This window comes from Coloeus monedula (assembly GCF_965178545.1).
Source record: "Coloeus monedula genome assembly, chromosome: 4".
Lineage (NCBI taxonomy): Eukaryota > Metazoa > Chordata > Aves > Passeriformes > Corvidae > Coloeus > Coloeus monedula.
Genome location: NC_138784.1, coordinates 49,670,724 through 49,688,818, shown reverse-complemented (window position 1 = coordinate 49,688,818; position 18,095 = coordinate 49,670,724). Strand labels below are relative to the sequence as shown.

The following is an 18,095-nucleotide window of genomic DNA, read 5'->3' as shown; positions in this document are numbered from 1 at the left end:
TATTTGTTATCAAGAGGAAATGCAGCAGTTCAATAATACACCGCATGGGAAAACATGTAGATTAGAAATAAGAATTTTCAAATGGGCAAATAAAAGCTAAAATGGAGTAGAAGGAGTAGAAGGACTTTCCTGAATAGAAAGAAAATACTACTAGATCTGAAGAAATCTCTGGGATTTCTCTCTGCTTTAAGGGATGGGAAGGGTGTAGAGATGAGAGTAACTTCACTAAAATCTGGGATAATTTTCTGCTAATATGTTGTTGGAAGGTCTCATCGCTTGAGAGGGACAAAATCAAAATATGACACAGAAAAGCATTGTAACTTTGATTTAAATAATTAATAAGAAAGAATAGAAATTAGACTGAATCTAATGGTAGAAAAGGCAGGATACACTAATGGAGACTCCTGAGGATTCTGCTGTACCCAGGGAGCTGAATAGTATTAAACAGGAGAAGCATTGTATTGGTGACATAAATATGTCTATCTAAAAGACCCTCAAATTCTAGAACATATATGCCAGGTGTTTACAACAGACATATAAACTTGCTAATGGTGTAGGAAACAATGATGTAGTCTTATCTGTAATGTAGTTATCATTTTGGTTAAGAAGGCTGAAGGAGAATGAATTAAAACCAGAGAGAGTTTGGACACACTCAGACATCTTTCAGCTCAGAATAGTTCGTTTTCCAGAAGAGATTGTTTTGCTTATTAAAAAAGCAGGATCTTAGAGGCATCGTGTTTATTCTCTAAAAAGACATAGGACCATGAGTATTTCAAATATATTCAAGCTATTAATTAGGAGATTGTTTCTAGCTTTCAGAGAGTAACTCTGGAAGGCATCCTTCAATGGGATGAGTGAGGGCAAAATAGTTGCTTTTCTTAAGATAGTGTCTGAATGAAATTTCCTGATAGAATTGCCACAGGAGACTGACTTTTGTGACCCAGTACCACATTCTTATGTTTGTATTAGTGGAGCAATTACAGAATGGAATGAAAATATGCTGTTGGGAAGATCATATTATAGCAAATCTGGAGGTGTTTTCCTTTGTTTTGATGATGCCAAATTTTGCTGAGTGGACTGTAATAATAAAATTTAAAATTTGAAATGCTGCTTTGCCTCCAACTTTAATCTTGCATTTTGTTTTTGCAGGAGATATGCTTGACCTTCTGAAGTGGAGAACCCACCCAGACAAAATTGCAGGGTGCCTCTCAAAATTAAAAGAAATAGATGGTTCAGAAATAGTGAAGGTATATACCTTTTTATACTTGTTGATAATATGAGGGAAATAATGTATTTCCATGTCACAAAAATATCTTTTTAATAACACTGTCTCATATTCTCTCCCATCAGTTTCTTCAAGATACACTAGACACTTTATTTGGGATTTTAGATGAAAATTCTCAAAAATATGGATCAAAAGTATTTGATTGCTTGGTAAGTTTCATTTTGTGATGATGCTTAACACTAGTTAAAAACTAAGTAAAATCTTTAAAAAGTGTTGTGTTGTTTTTTGTTTGTTTGTTTTTCTCTCACATTTAGGTTCACATAATAAATTTGCTGCAGGACAGCAAGTTTCACCACTTTAAGCCAGTAATGGACACTTACATTGAAAGTCATTTTGCAGGAGCACTTGCATACAGGTGAAGTCTGTACTTCTTCTATCTGATTTAATACTGATAGTTACTACTAAACAAAGAGAATCAATCATTAAGGAAAGGGTGTTTCCCTGTTAAAATCATTCTACTGCAGCTTTAATGCTGGTATTATTGCCCATTGATCAGTGATCTGCTAGGTGCCCTTCAGCAGACTGAAAACTAAGTGTAATATTGGGCCTGAGGTCATCAGTGAAATCCAGTGATATATTTTTTATTTTGTCAGCGTTTCTCATATGACAGCTATTGGTTTGCATTTTATGTGCAAAGTTCACCCTTCTCCCACTTCTGTGTTGTAATACTTTCTGATGTGCTGTTTTAGAGATCTTATAAAAGTACTGAAGTGGCATATTGATCGAGTCACTGAGGTGGAGCTTCATGATCACATACAGGAAGTACTAAAGGTAATAAAAATTGTTGAAGACAAGTGTATATTTGAATGACGTATTCATACATACAGTACCCACAGGTTTAACTTAGGGAATGAGGCAGAATATATATAAATGATGGAACAGAAGTACTAATTCTAGGGAGCTGCAGACTTCCAGTACAATCAGTTTATTCATTATTCTCTTTTGTCAGGAAGTTGACCATTGAGGCTCACTACCGTTAGTCTCTGGAGCTCTGTGTTCCTTACTGAATGTGGCAAAGGAATCAAATATAGATTACAATGGTGATATTAACATCCATTGCATGAATCTAAATGGCAGACATGCATACTGACCTAATCGTTCAGTCCCCATACTAGGGAATTCTACTGATTTTGGTGGTTGTGGTTGATCTTGTTGCCCAGTTTGTATCATCAGAAGAGCACAGTGTGCCATCAGGCTGAGTTACACAACACAATAATCCCATTTGGGACAGGTGCTACAGTTTGGAAATAAAATATCAGTGTGGTTCCCTTCTGTTATTTTCTATGCTGCTGTGAACTTTGGTGTCTTGCTAATGAGAGAGGGCTGTATATTGAATTTGCATTCCAACAGTTTTGCAACTTAAGCGCTTTTTTTGAGGGAGGAGGAGAGAGTGATGTGAAGTTTTTGCTTGTTTGTTTTGTTTTGTTTTTTTTATTAAAATGTTGTTAGTGTTTCAGCAGAAAGATTTGCCAAAATTAAGTAATGGGGTCCTGTTTCAGAGTCTTTTCTTTATTTGAATGATGTAATCATTGCATGTGTTCTGTTTGGAGATGAGCACGTTCATTTTTGTGAGTTCTCTGATTTTGGCATTTATAGGCACAGGAGTATATCTTTAAATACATAGTTCAATCTCGAAGATTATTCTCTATTGCTACTGGTGGACAAAATGAGGAAGAATTTCGCTGCTGTATTCAAGAGCTCCTTATGTCAGTACGCTTCTTCCTGTCTCAAGAGAGCAAAGGAACTAGTGCTTTATCCCAGCTACAAGTAAGTTTTCTTGCTTGTTGGCATTTTCCACATCCAGTATAAAAAATGTATGCCTGTTCAGAAAGAAAATGTATTTTTGCTAGTACGAAGTGGCATTTTCAACTCTATCCTACAGTGTGAAATTTTCATACCAGCACTTTCTAAATATGCTTGGAATAGATAATGCTAAATCTGATATTTTATTTTGAATTTTAATAATTATATTGATGGATACAAATAAAGCAATTTTTCTGTTTTGGACTTTTTACTGCTTAGTTTAGCCACACTGACACTGAAGAATTTGAGCCATACAAAAGACTACTATGAGATTTTTCATGCTTTACAGAAAATTTTTGGGTCTTGATGAACCATATGGTTTAATACTCAGATGATATCTTATTTCATTTGAGACTACAAAAATGGGCTAGTGCTAAAGTGTAGAGGCAAAACACACAGGAGACAGCTCTCTACATTAAGTGCTCATGAATATACTGTCCTCTTCCCCTGTTTCTGTAACCAAAGGTGGTTAAGATCCTGTTAAGAATTAGTATTTTCCAAATCGCTTTAGAAAACTGTTCTGCCAAGAAAATAGCAAATCAGAGAGAACAGAGTAGAGAGGTAGTTCTTCCATTTCGTATCATGTAAGCAGCTGGAGTCAAAAGACAACAAAATGATACAAACAACCACATTTAGAATTATTTTTCAGTATTTTTAACTAAGCCTGTTCTGCCACCAGTGTGAGTGTGCAAGTAACTTTTCACAATCAGCAGAATTTAGAGAAAAAGAAGGGAATGACAGTTTTAGCTTCTTTTCTCTGGCAATGTCCTCCTTACTTTTACAATGTTTTGTTTTCATATTCATCAATGACTTTCTAACCCTATTTAAAGATTGCTGAAGGGAACCAAGACTACCAGTGCTGCCTCACTCCAAAATAAAAATGTTCATTATTTGAAAAATGGAAGATATAGAGACTGTTACATTACTTACCTTAAAACAAAGCAAACTAAAAAACTCCACACAAATATTTTTGGTATCATATCAGCTAGATTCTGCCATCCTTTTAAAAATTTTCTCTTGCAGAGACATAATTGTATTTAAAGAATAAATATTTTTATTCTAAGTTGAACTTCACTTTGTCCTGGGAGAAATTAATCATTAGATATTACTTAAAGGAAATAGTCACAAGTGTGAGTCCATTAATGAATGTGAGGCTATTCCTTCAGAAAATAAGACTCTTTTTAAAGCTGCTACCTACCCTTGAAACCAGGCATTTTTCTACAGTTACTTGAATTTCTGTAGTTATTTAAATTCTATAATTGTCAAAACTGTTCTAACTGTCCATTTTTGCCCTGTTCCTCTAGGCTGTGTTTCTCAGCTCATTCCCATCGGTGTACTCGGAACTTTTGAAGCTCTTTGATGTGAGAGAAGTGGCAAATTTGGTTCACGATGCTTTGGGCAGCTTGCCAACAGTCATGCATGGTGATGAGTCCCTTCAAGCTGTTAAACTGCAGAGTATTGGGAAAACTGTAGAGAGTCACCTGTACACTAACCCAGGTAAGGTTACTCTGGGTTGCCTGCAGATAAGGAGCTCGAATTGTGTGCTTTGTACATGGGCCAGCAGGTGCTGAAAGGAATAGTGTTCCTAAGGAACAATTCTTGAAACACTGCTCTGTATAAGCTGCTCATTTACAAGAATACAGTTTTTTTTAATTTAGTGGTTTGTTTTTCAGAGGCAAAGACTCTTAAAATATAGGGTTTTTTTGATCTACTGGCAATATGTGGGTTAAGGAAGTTTGCCTTATACTTTTTAAGTAATTACAAGGAAAAAACTGCTAAAACTATTTTTCTCCTTTTTTCTTCTTCTTTAGGGGCAGTTCAGCAAACAGACTCACTTATCTGTTAACTCTTGTTTTTGTAACTCTTGCTAGTTCAGCACTTTGGATCCTCCATTTCTTAATGTAGCATAAAAATGCTACACAAATGTGAGTGATGCCTGGTGCATAAAGTATATAACAGCATAGTTATTTGCTGTGCTGGAGAAAATACTGCTCAACGGTGGTGAGCCCAGCATTCTTGGTTTCTATTCTAAGTGAAACTCATGGAAGTAACCAAGTATTAAATTTGAGATGAAGTAATTTTGAAATAAAATAATTAAAATAAAGATATTTAAGGAATTCTAATAAGTCTTTATTTACCCACCAATAGGCCTGAGAGCTACTTGGGTATTGGCTGATGGAGTTTAGTAGGAACAGTAACTTTTACCATTTAAAGCATTCAAGGTAAACACATTGCAATGATGAAAGCTCTGCAAAAACCACCATGATATGCATAAATACTTTGGGATACTGCAAAAAAAGGGAAGAGTTCTTTAAACATATTTTTTTAAAAAAGCTTTCAGTGATCCTACTTTATAAATATGAGCTGAAAGAAATAGGTAAGAAGTACTGCATCCTGGCCGACTGGCTTCATTCTGGCTGAAAAAACAGCTTACCCTTTTCCTTGGGAGCCCCTCCAGCGTCCCCTCCAGAAGGGTCAGTTAGTTCTCCCTACAGCTGATTGATCAGACCTTCAATCTCTGGCTAGATGATGACATATTCATGGAGCAATATTAAGGATGGTCTCACTTATGTTTTTCATTTTCCAGACTACTTAGGGACCAGGTAGCATCATTGCTATTTTCCTCCCATTATCTCAGTTGGGTCAGTCTAACCAGGCAATCTAAATATATGAACTTAATTAGCATTACTTAATGCATGAAAGGGACTCCTGGAGACTTTTTTGGAACTGTAGATCTACTTTCAATTGTATGACAACTTTTTAATGTCTGCTTTCTTTTGTAAAAAAATCAGGTTTTTATTCAATTCCATTTTCATTATTAAGAAGTTGGTTTGGCTTTAAAAGCAATGAAAAGTACATGTCAAAGTTTACAAGGAGTGTGGGTTGCACACATATAAAATACAAATTTCTTAGACCATGGGGAAGCAGATGTGAAAAATATCAGACAGTAATAAAAGCTCCCAGTGTCCATGATAGAAAGCTCAGACAAACACTTGTACAGTATAATTTTGGTCATCATTAAGTTAAAGGGTCTTGTGGAGATCAGCATCTTGCCTCTTTGCCATCAATGCTTCATCTCTTTAAAATACAAAAATATAAGTAGACTTTCCCTCACCCCATGCCTAGAAGGAATTCCTATTAAAATCCGCTTGGGAAAAATAAATATTGCACTATATTATGTTAATGTGTAGAGTAAACTGTACCTCTTAAAGGGAAGTTGAAGTTTGCTGCTGTGAAAAGAATTGATTTCTGTCTCCCAGATGAAGATAATGAATGCTGCAAACCACAGTGCTAGCTAATGCGCTGGAAGTAGCAGGAACAGAGGAAATAACTATTTATTTAAACATCTGAAAATGAGGAGGATACTTCTTAGATTACATTTTCTGTTATCTGGAGCTTACTTCAAAACAAGTGAGAGTAGTTTTGAAGTAGAGCCATGGGAGTTTTACACATTTTCTGCTGCAAGGGCCTGAACAACTAATGCATTAGCTCCCACAGCTGCAGAAACAACCTGACACTAAAGCTACTCTTTCACTAAAATTCAGAGATATATTTGAATCTGTTGAAAACAGAAACAACAGGCAAGCATGGGTTGATTTAAGGTGCCCATGCACACATGTTCAGTACAATTTCAGATGTGTTTGTTGTGTGTGATCTCTGCCTGCCTCTCTAGAGAATGCAAGTTATATATTGTATTTACTGATCACGTGTAGATAGGATGTTTGAAATGGAGCTGGTATATTTTGGTTTTGGTATAGTTTACTTTGAACCCTTTCTTATTTCAACAATTTTAAACTTCAGCTTTTCCTATAAGTAACAGCTACAGACAGGGTTGTTAAAAGGTGTCAATAGCAGTTATGTCTAGTTCTTGTGAGAAGTTAGTGGGTATTAAGGTCTTACTTTACTTTTATTTTTCTATATTTATCTCTGCATCTTTGTTGTACACTTCACTGGCTGTCTAAAAAAAACAGATGACAATTTTCCTGCCAATAAAGTTCATCAGTATTTCTTTCCTCTTGGCCTTTCTTCCAGCCTCCTGGGTATTTTGGTCTTTGGACTCATCCCCCTTGATACTTGTAGAATGTCCAAACTGATGTTCTACATATGCCTGTAACCAGAAGAACGTCTAACTTTGTTATTTCCCATACATCAGTAGTCTAGAATGCCTGTTTTCTTTCTTCTTTGCGTTAAATATTATTATAGCTTCCTTTGAGGAAGAGTTAAATCTGTTTTGCTGGCAAGAGTTAGGGCCAATAACAGAGAAACACATCTTGAACCATGTCCTTCTTGACATGGTTAAACAGGAATTGGCAGAACACCAACTGTTTTTTAATCTAAGGGCACTACTTCGAGCTAATTCAATAGCTGTGCAAATCCAATAGCTGTGAAAATGTGAGGTGTGTGAGTGGAAAGTCTAGGTTTTGTCCTCCAAAAAGGATGAGTTTTCTTGGAATCATCACTGATACAACATGTCAGTTAGCAGTAGAGACATTGTCTTAGTAGGTAAAATCCTACAAAAAAGAAAACCTCATATTGATAAAGCCTGTATCTTAGCTAATTCATAAGCTGTGCTGCAGCTCTTTACCATATGAAAATTGTTGTTACATGGCAAGGAACTTTGTGTTTTCCCAAATTATTGGATTTGGACTTCTATGCAATGGTAGTTGCATAGGACTCTTCCTTTTAGTGAGACAAACTGTTCAAGGCAAATAGAGGAGAGGTTTAATTCTATGACTATTTACACTATATAGATACATCAGTTATATTATGAAGCTAGGAAAAATTCCAAGATGATGCTTGATTTCATATATTAATTTTAATGTGATTATTTTACGTGTAATTTATTCCTTTTCTTATTATTTTTTCCTTAATTGCACTGAATCACACAGGTAATGGATTAGAGACATGATAATTATCTATTTGTTTTCTTTCTGAGATTGCCTGCGTCCCTCATTCTGTCTTTGTGAATGAGTTCATCTAAGAATTGCATTCTATATATTACAGGAGAATGTACATGTTGGAAACTTTGTTTCAGTAGTCATTCAGAGAAAAATACCTGACACAGTCAGTAAGAATAATTGAGTATCTTTGAAGTGCCTTGTGTAAAATATGTTGTGATATCTTAGACTTCCTATGGGAATGAAAAAAATTAATTAGCAAGTTCAGGAAATGATACCATCAACTGATAAGGAGGCTTAATTCTAGAAGCTAGGTATTATGATTTCCCTCTTATTCCATTGTTTTTCAAAAGACTCAAACCTTCTCATTAATGAGACTTGTAAGATATCTCGGTAATCACTGCAAGCTAATTGATTGCTATAAAAATGCAAAAAGCCTATCACTATTGAAAATGTTGATACAAATCCTGAATTCAGTTTACTTAAAATGCATTAATCTTTACATATTAACACAGGTTCGAAAAAAGAGTAGATCTTTTCAAAACATAATGGTTTTATACATTGATCCATAGCATTATTTTCAAGAACTCCATAGTCTTTTTCAGATTCGTTAGTGTTGTTTAATTTGCCTTCCACAGCGGTGTACTATTCTTTGGCATTGTTTGGTATGTGCTTCTACACACACCTGTGGGGGTATGGATAGATGCACATTGCATACAAAAATTCTGTCTTTGCAAATTATGCTTTTGATCAATGCCTTATTTCAGGCCACTGGAGGACTTTCTGAGCCATGCCTGTGTTTTCCTTCTGCACTACTGGCAATTCTTTTCTTTCAACTGAAAATGGTTCCTCTCTACAAATTTTGAGCTAGTTTCCCTACTAACTGTTCTGAGAACAGTGGCATGTCCATGCAGCCACGGAACAGGCATATATGTTTGGGTTTGGAATTGCAGTGGTAGCTGCTTTTTTGGCTTAAGCATTTTCTTCTCCTGCCATCCTTAAGTCCAGTATTTCATCCAAATGAGGGTACATAAATTGAATAGGTCAAATGAAACTACCAAAATCAAGAGCAACTTCCATGTTTCTTACTGTTCAAGGGGAATGCTGTTTATTTGTTTAAAAGGTTCAGTTTTTCCAAGCAGGCTGAAGCTTTGACCATCTGTTCAGATATAGTAATTGAAATGAATATCATCTTTCTGAAAGTAATCTTTAAAATATACTGGACTAAAGAAAGTATGTCTCTGCAGATGCTTTACGACTGTATGGAAATCAAGGAGGAAAGATGTGCTGTGTATTAAATGTTAATGTTGCATAGGAAAGTCACAAGGAATGCCCAGAGTCTAAGATAGCCCTCTTTCTAATTATGCCAAGCACATACTTGAAAAGCTCTGTGTCGTGATTTTTTTTTTCTTGTCTTTCTGTATAATATTTGTGAAGGGCAAGTATTAGCATTTTAAACAGTCAGCTAATTTGACTTTCTGCGTAGAAGAAAAATTAGGACAGTGACTGATGGCTCAGAGTTCTGATTATTTCACTATTCCTTGTGCTCATTATTTTTTCTATATCCAATGGCTGACATTGCAGCTGACAAATAGTAAGAAAAAGAGTAATCTGAGACAAATATTTTCCAAACTTTCTCGCCTACTCCTTGGTTTGCATCAGAGGTGAATGAGCCAGCATGCCTCTTCTGTAATACCACTACATCTCTCCACCTAAACAAATCAAGACAGAAGGGTATTTAGATTCTGGGCTTATGAGGAATACATCTAAAATTGTGTTATTTGTGATGGTTGTTTCAGTAACTGGCACTATTGCCTCCCATGTATGGCTGCAAGTCATTGTAAGATACTTTTTGCTAATCCGTTTGGTCTGGTATATCTGAGCTTCTGATCATTTCATGAAGCTTTTGCAAAAATAGGATACTTGAAACAGTTGAATGAGGATGCTCGGTTTTGTCTGAGATGCCTCAGGCCGCATCATGTGTAAGAGTTGGCTATTTACAAGTCAGGTGTTCCTACATGCAGATTTTTGGTCTTCAAAATGGAGTTCATGATGCTGCACTTGTGTGTAAGCAGTGCACAGAGTAGAGGGCACCTTAGGTAAGGTACCAACTGCTGTGTGGGCTCATCAGGAAGCTATCTAGAGTTAATGTGGAAGAAACACCTTGGTACAGGGCTGCTCCTCTTTCTTCTTACCTTCTGGACTGAGGGATTTGAGTTGTAGCTGCAAGAGGGGACCCGTGGCCCAAACAATAAGGCCCATACACAAAATGTGTGAAAGTGCTACTCTTACTGCTCTGTGATAGTTGTGGAGTTGAGTAGGGATAGGATTGAGCTTTCTGTTGCCTGCCTGCCAGGAAAGTACCCCAACCACAGACTCACAGGCTGGTTTACACAGTGAACCCTTCATCTTGTCTCTTGATGATGGATTGCCAGATAGTCAGGAATTCAATACATATAAGGCCTAGCAGAAAGCAGGGAAAAGGAGCCATCCTCTGTAATCTAGGGGTTAAGTCTTTTTTCTACAAATATGAAAGTCCTGCTTTATTGCTTCAGCTGAAGGCATTAGCTCTGTTTCTTCATCCAGCAGGACTCAATACGGATATTTAGCAGTGGGGATCAAAAGGTGGCACTTGGCTAACCACAGGTCTGCACTGTCGCTATTTCCCTGCCTGTTTTCCTTTTGACCCTAGAAGTCTTACAGTGGACAGGTCAGTGGCAGCTGTGCACAATTGACGTCTCAGAATACCTGGGACAACGCTTGGCTGAGCTTCTGGTTCTGATGCAGAGAAAAAGAAAATGCTGCCTTGTTTACATTGAGAAAATTCCCCCCATTTGTGATGCTACAGACAGATAGGAGCTCTCAGGCCAGTCATGATGAAAACCTACTGAGGCACTTCCAGAAATAAGCCAGCCACTGGAGAGAGGCTGTTTATTGCCCAGTGTTGGGTTTCTGTACCACTGGATTTCGATTGATTGATGGTCTTTTGCCTACTGCCATACAGTCTTTGTTTATTATTTTCTTTAGTAGGAAGATACAGAGGAACACTTGAATAAATAATAAGGATGAAAAATCCATTTAAAAAGAGCAGGCAAGCTGTTCTTTCAAAAATAAGAATATACTTAAATAGTGTGTACAAATCAGCTTGTCCATGTGATTGTCTTGTTATGCAGATGACTAGACAGTGAAAACAAGGGAATACTAAAGCATAACAAGATTAGCGCTATATTTCAGTGAGCGGAAGAAACATTAAACAAATAAAATCTCGGACTAAATATATCTTCTTCTCCCTCATGGGAAAAAATAGAGGAAATAATTGAGGGAGACAGAAGGTGTTTGTAGAAAGCGTAATCCACAAACAATACCTGGTTGGCAAAATGATTTTAAAGGAGTTATTTTCCAGCTAGACAAATCAATTTTTAGGATATAATTGCATTAATGACCAAAGGAACTGAGTAGATGAATATATTTCTGTAATGCAGCTTATAATCATTAAAATTTTAATGGAAATTATTCCAGTACATTTCTATGAGAATATAATTTCTCAATTATGGAAAAGATTTTAAAACAACAACAAAATGAAAACAGGTAAAATCCTTCCCATTTACCTTTGTTAATAGGTGTTTAAAGTGTTATCACAAGTGTAAGTAATAGGGTTCTTCCCATTTAATATAGTCTTTAATTGTAATAAAAAGAAGCAGATATAAGTAGCATGTTAATGATGTTCTTGCATAATTTTCAGAAAATTCAGGACTGAAAATAGCACTAAAGAGCTGTGTTTAGGAAATGAAACAGTGGAAAGGCAAATTATTTTATGTAGACACCAACAGTCTAAGTTGCTCATACTCAGTAGGAATGAGGAATCTGGAAAAGTGAAAATTCTGAAAGAAATCTGAAAATACTTCTGCTGGTCTGGGAAGTAGGACTCCTTTGTAGAATAACATAAGTTCCAGATGAGGTCTGTCGTAACTTTGGCTTATAAATGCATCCTGTCACATGGCAGGAACACTAGAGCATAATTTCTCATTGTTTTGGATACAAGTATTTCTGTTCTACTTTTTCTTTCTTTTTTTGGGTGACAGTTCAATAAATACTTAAAATTTTCTTTTACATGTAGTATATTCCACACAGTGGTGTTTTTCTCCATCCATGATATAACATAGTGACTTTCGGCGTATTGTTTACTCTTCAAACATTTGCTTATGATTGTGAAGTAAAAACTTCTGCTTATCAAAAATGTTGGTTAAAGCAAGGAAAAACTTCTGCTTATCAGAAATAGTTTTGGACTGAAGACACATTTTATATATGTATTAAAATTAAATAACTCTATGAGAAGCTCCTACTCATGAAATCTTTAATTTTTTCCAGATTCTCGATGCATTCTTCTTCCAGTAGTTTTACATCATCTCCATATGCATTTACAAGAGCAGAAGGACCTTATAATGTGTGCCCGTATCCTTAGCAACATATTTTGCCTCATCAAGAAGAACAGCTCAGTGAGTAAACACCATGTCACTTCCACTTGAACTTCTTTATATGGCTCAATGACATTTAATGACACAAGCTGGACCTTGCCCAAGAGCATTTTAAAGAGTTCTCTGTGTAATGAATCTGCAAAAACATGTCATTTTGATTTTTTAATGACCCCTTTCTTTCCATGCAAGAGTATTTTAATTGTATCATACAGTGTTCTGACAAGCTTGTACACTTCTTCAGTGTTGTGTTGGAAAGGAAGAAATGTCTACTTTCCTTTAGCGACATTTTCTGTTGTGGTCTGTATATTCTTAGGGGACACAGGGGCTGATATAGGTAAAGAGATGGATATGAGTATTGCAAGGGGGGTTGCACTTGGTTGTTAGTTGATAAACTTTGTGGCCGATTTCTGATGTCTGAATTTGTGAATTAATCTGTGAAAGCTGCATATGAGAGCGCGCTTAGACAGGTGTATTGCAAGTGGGAAGGTGATCACAGACAACAAGATATAAGAAAATTAAAACCAGTCATTGCCTGTAATTAGTGCAATACATGCATGTCAAGGCCCATATACTTTACCTTGTAATGCATTAGTGAGAACTCCTTTATGTGCTTCTTCAGTTCATACCACTATCAGCAATTCAAGTTGCTCCATCAATTATTTGATACGTATGTGGCTTGCACCTTTGGCACTGTAACATGTTCATTCCAGCTGCTCCTGGATTAGTGTAAAACCTCATCACAAGATAAAGTGATAAATACTAAAGCAGTGCTGTGGTTTTGGAGTTTGGAGAAAAGCTTACATGTCTGGTCTGAATTTCTGGAGATCTTCCATTTGGAGTTACCAAGCCAGAGATGTACACAATTACAAGCGGATATCTACATAAAACTCTCAGAATGTTCAGGATATGCAGCTACTATTTTTAGTAGTCTTTGAGTAATTGAGACTGTTAACAGCTTGTTATCTTTGACACGGTTTTTTGTACATCAGTGCAGGATTTCAGTCCTTCCATTTTAATCAAGATAATTTAGAGATTGAGGGAACAAGTGAATTTGCAGTAAGGCAGTTTTGAAAATTAAGGCTGTTGGTCATTCCAGAAATAGTTTGTAGTAGTAAAGAGAAGGGTCCTCATGATGGCTATGGTTCCTAAATACACTGTGTACTATCTGTTTTCATAAGTAGTCAAGTTAACAGTTCTTTGATGCTAGATGAAATAACAGAGAATGTGGCCTGACAGTAGATTCAACTTAAGTCCAAAAAGGAATTTTGAATTTTGTTACAAATCATATGCTTTAGGATGTCTAGGAAGCAAAATTTAAACAAAACAAAAAACTGAAAGCCCTCCTACACCTCAATGTCAGCAAAGTTGATCTATTTGTTTGTCAGTTGAGTTTTAGCTTGGTTGTGTGCGTTTGAGTATGAAGTGTTTCTTTTTGCGAAAAACTGTCAAGTTAAATAATGGATAAAATTGCTCAGATTAAGATAGTGGCTTCTGATGCAGTTGAGACTTAAAACAGTGTTCAAGCAGGGAAAACGTATTTCGATCTGAATTAAAAAGGAGAAATAACTACAACTTGACTTTATCAAGTGTTTTCATGCTGGTAACTGAGGTATTCATGGTCTGTTTTGGCAGTGAACACTTTGATTCCTTTGAACTGATGTTGTGTACAAGCAGTCTCAGGCTTACATAAATGACTAATCTGTTTGTGCTACTCAGCTGCTGGGATGCAGTGTAGCTGGTCCTTACTGATGAAGCAGGTCCTGAAGGTTGAGCACCATCTGCTTGTTTCTGGGAGTAGTTTCAAAGTGTAAGACAGGATTCTGCTTTTTGGAGTCTAAGCCTTTCTTGGCAATTTCCCCAGAAGATATATGGGTGTTACCTATAGAAATTTTGCCTGAAATTTGTATATTATTTACTGGTTTCTCCTAAACGTCAATTGAAAATAGAGCTATGCTAATGGGATGAACACTTACATATTCAAAGTCATCCCTGTAACTGTCCTCTGTGATGTAGCTAATGGAAAACTGTTGGGAAAAAGTGAAGAGAATTAAACAATATCTGAGTTAGAGAACAATCCTTGTTTCTTGAATGTAGCATTCATAGTGAAACTGTAATTTGTTTCTAAAACTACATCAAAGGAATTATGCCTGTGGTCATATTTCTTTTATAAAATCTTAAATATTTTATTTATTATTTAAGGAAAAATCAGTCCTGGAAGAAATTGATGTGATTGTAAACAGTCTGCTAGATATTCTATTAAGGACCATACTAGAGATCACCAGCCGACCACAACCATCAGGCTCTGCTATGCGCCTCCAGTTTCAAGATGTGACTGTAAGTTTCTTGCAATGAAATAGGTCACAGTTGTCTCTGGTTGGACTACTAGATTTGTGAATATGTTGTCTTTATATTGTAATTCACAGTGTTAAGAGTTTGTGCATAAAAGAGAGAATGACGAGGACAATGAAAACCTTTCTTGCATTCTACTCATTTTTAGTGGAAATAGTAATTTTTTTTCCAATAGGTTTATTTATAGATAGTGACAAAAAAAAAACAAAGCAAAAAAACAAGCTCAAGAAATAACATTTCTTTTGAGACTTTCAGGTTACAAATTGTTCCAGTATGTTCCTTTTGTTTGCAATATAGTAGCTTTCTGAAATGCTATTTAAGTTTGAATTCCTGAAAATACAAGAGTATCAGTCAATAACAGTTCCTAAAGTGCATAAATTTTTTCATGATGAAAGAACTCTAAAGATGCCTGCAGAACCTGTGATAACTTGTACTAATCTGGATTTATTACTTGAGAGGCTTTTTGTTGTTCTCTGGGCTGAGCATCTGAGCAGATGAAGCTGAGCATACAAGACAGATTTAGAAGATTAGCCAATGATGTTTTGGTGAACCTGCTATAACAACTCACGGAAATTAGAAGGTTGAAATTCATGCATGTACGGAAATGTTGGTGATGAGCATTGATCAAATAAAATGAAGTGTTCTTTTGCTTTGTTTGCAGCAAGATACTCACTTTGCTTTTCAAGAGCAAATTCTTTCTAATATAGCCAGGGATGTGACCCCAATAAGATGTGAGGGATTAGCATTTTGTGCAAAAAACATACTATGCTGAGTTATTTACCATCTCATTATACATTTGATTTATTAATTAATTTCCCAGTATTTACACTGTAACAGTTTTTGTTAATGAATAGATGGTTGCTTTTCAAACCAGAATTTCCTCTGTGATCAAACATTTCAAAAGCATTTAATAACTGCGGGGGGAAAAAAAAGTGTCGTTGGGTTTTATTTGCTTGTTTTCTGTTTTCCTTTAGACCCGCAGAGAGCAAACTGTATATGGAGTGTTTTATGGAGCTGACCAAGCTCTGTAATGAGATAACATCCTGCTTTAATCACTGCAATTCCACAGCAATATACATCTAGGAGTTTGGGGGGTTTATTTCTTTAAATTAAAAAACAACAAATGTGTGCTGTGTGGCATATCAGGCCACCACAAGAAAATCTAAGCTGAAGAAAGGGTGGTAGTGTTAGACTGCTAGTGTAGCAAAGCTCTGATCTTATTTGTTTCTTATGAGATAACCCCTTGCTTTCAGATTAAGTTTTCATTAAACACCATGACAGCCTAATTCTTTTGCACCATCAAAAAATGAGACTCTGAAAGTGCTTTCAAGTTACAAAATTTTCTTTTATGCATCAGAAAAGCCGTGTTATTGTCACTGCAGGCTCCCAAAGAATACTTAATGTGGAAGTGACTCACAGTACAGCATAAGGCAATTATATACATTTATGTAGAAATATCATGCAGTATGGGCTTCTGGCAGCACATGGAGCCAGATTCTTGGAACTATTTGTAGAGCACGTAAGATTAAGTACTCAATGTGAGTACAGCAGTAGAGTCTGTTCCAGTATGTTACCATTATTTCAAACTGCATGTGTCATAAAAAATTCTTTGTCAGATGTACCATGGGAGCACACTTAAAATAAATAAAGATAAAATTCTGTCATAGTTTCGAACAAGACATAGTCTTCCGTGTGGAAGTAGTCGCAAACCCATCTCAGTGTGTTCTCCTAGGCCCATGTGTCACTGTTTTTCTTCACAAAGAAACAGCATCAAGTCAGGCAGCACTGGGCTTTGTAGTGCCATGACTCTGCCATTTCTTTCATCTCTGTTAGCTTTGATACCTGGATACCATTAATTTTCAGTGAGCAGTCTTTTAGATGGTAACCTGCAAGGGTGCGACGCTTTAAACTGAGCGTGAAGAAGACATGGCTTCAGGGTGTCAGTGTTAGAGATGTTGCATTGACAAACACGGAATTTAATGCAGTGGTGAAATTTCTGCTTTAGTTTGTCACTGAATTAGACCTTTGGACTTCCTTAAGAAAAAAATGCATTTGCCTGTATAAGGAGTTGGCAGAGAGCAGTCCAATTAAAGTGAACTTCAATTGATTTCAGATCTTGAAAGTTCAGTCCCTCAGAACCTAAATGAACTGCAATTTAATTGAAAGCTCCATGTGTTTTAATAATTGTGCTCCTTAAATAAGACACAAAAAATTTACTTAAGGAATCTGCATAAGTGTTTTTAGTATACTGCTTGGCTTGAATTTTGACACTGGAAATGGACCCTACATGTTTTTTATCAAGGTTATGTGTGTGGAATTTGCTTTTGTGCATGATTTGAAAGTTAATCTGTGGCCAACACTGGCAGAAATCCTACAACATACATATTTATGTTGAGTTCAACAAATGAAGCTCAATGTGCATTGCTATTTTAAAAACCAGCCCGTATAGCTACCTACATTCAAATTAAAACCTCAAATTTAGAAGTCAGTTAACAATTATCCAAAGTTGATACTTTTATAACTCTAATCTGTCTGTCAAGTATAATAGTACAGCTCTCTGTAAGAGGTTGTGATTTTTAGTATACTACTATGTAAGTTGAAAGAAATGTGGGAACATAGAAGAAAGGTGACTAAAAAGGACTGCTTAAAATACCTAGGCAGGAAAGGAATTTTGTCAGTCAAGCTAGCAATTGAGTATATAGATATTTACAAGACAGCAGTTGTAACCTTTTTGTTTATGCCCAGACCATGAATATTAAGAGATTTTGTAGCCTTAGGATATTGTTTTGAGGTTGTGATTGTGTGTTTCTATGAATGCTATGTTCACTGTAAAACAGAGGGAGGTAATAAATTTAGAATCATTACTTCAGTGTAGAATCTTATTATTATTTTATCACCATGTTGCCAGAGAAAGCCATCACCTCACACAAGATCAAGTGCACCAGGTATAATCACAATTTAATTAGGCCTTCCAATGTAAAATCCAGAACAGCCACTCCTGTGAAAACATACTTCTTCTTTTTAATCTTATCTTCTGTTTTTAGTGAAAGATGGAGAGAAATCTTCCCAAAATTAGACTTGGCGAACTAATAAAAGACCCCAAATTAAAGTACTTTTATCACCTGTCTGTTCTCCCAGTCTCATTCTTCATTCCTGGTACAGGCCAGAAATATATTTCCCATTTTTTAGCAAGCTTGTAAGATTTCAGAATTTTCATCACTGGGATGCAAACCAGACCTTTGACACTTTCCTGTCCTCATCCATTCTGCAGTCAGACCTGAGTGA

The 18,095-nt window shown here is 36.0% G+C and overlaps 1 protein-coding gene across 2 annotated transcripts in view; it reads left to right on the top strand.

The window, feature by feature from the left end:
• The window catches only part of DOCK4 (dedicator of cytokinesis 4), a gene marked incomplete at its 5' end in the record, with an annotated part of 227,452 nt that overhangs the window by 149,701 nt on the left and 59,656 nt on the right, over positions 1–18,095 (top strand). For both annotated transcript variants that reach the window (XM_082279720.1, XM_082279721.1), the window contains 8 exons: positions 1,150–1,247; positions 1,351–1,434; positions 1,540–1,640; positions 1,975–2,056; positions 2,882–3,052; positions 4,393–4,585; positions 12,355–12,482; positions 14,661–14,795. In XM_082279720.1, coding sequence (XP_082135846.1) covers positions 1,150–1,247; positions 1,351–1,434; positions 1,540–1,640; positions 1,975–2,056; positions 2,882–3,052; positions 4,393–4,585; positions 12,355–12,482; positions 14,661–14,795 — 992 coding nt within the window. The remainder of the gene's footprint in view (positions 1–1,149; positions 1,248–1,350; positions 1,435–1,539; positions 1,641–1,974; positions 2,057–2,881; positions 3,053–4,392; positions 4,586–12,354; positions 12,483–14,660; positions 14,796–18,095) is intronic.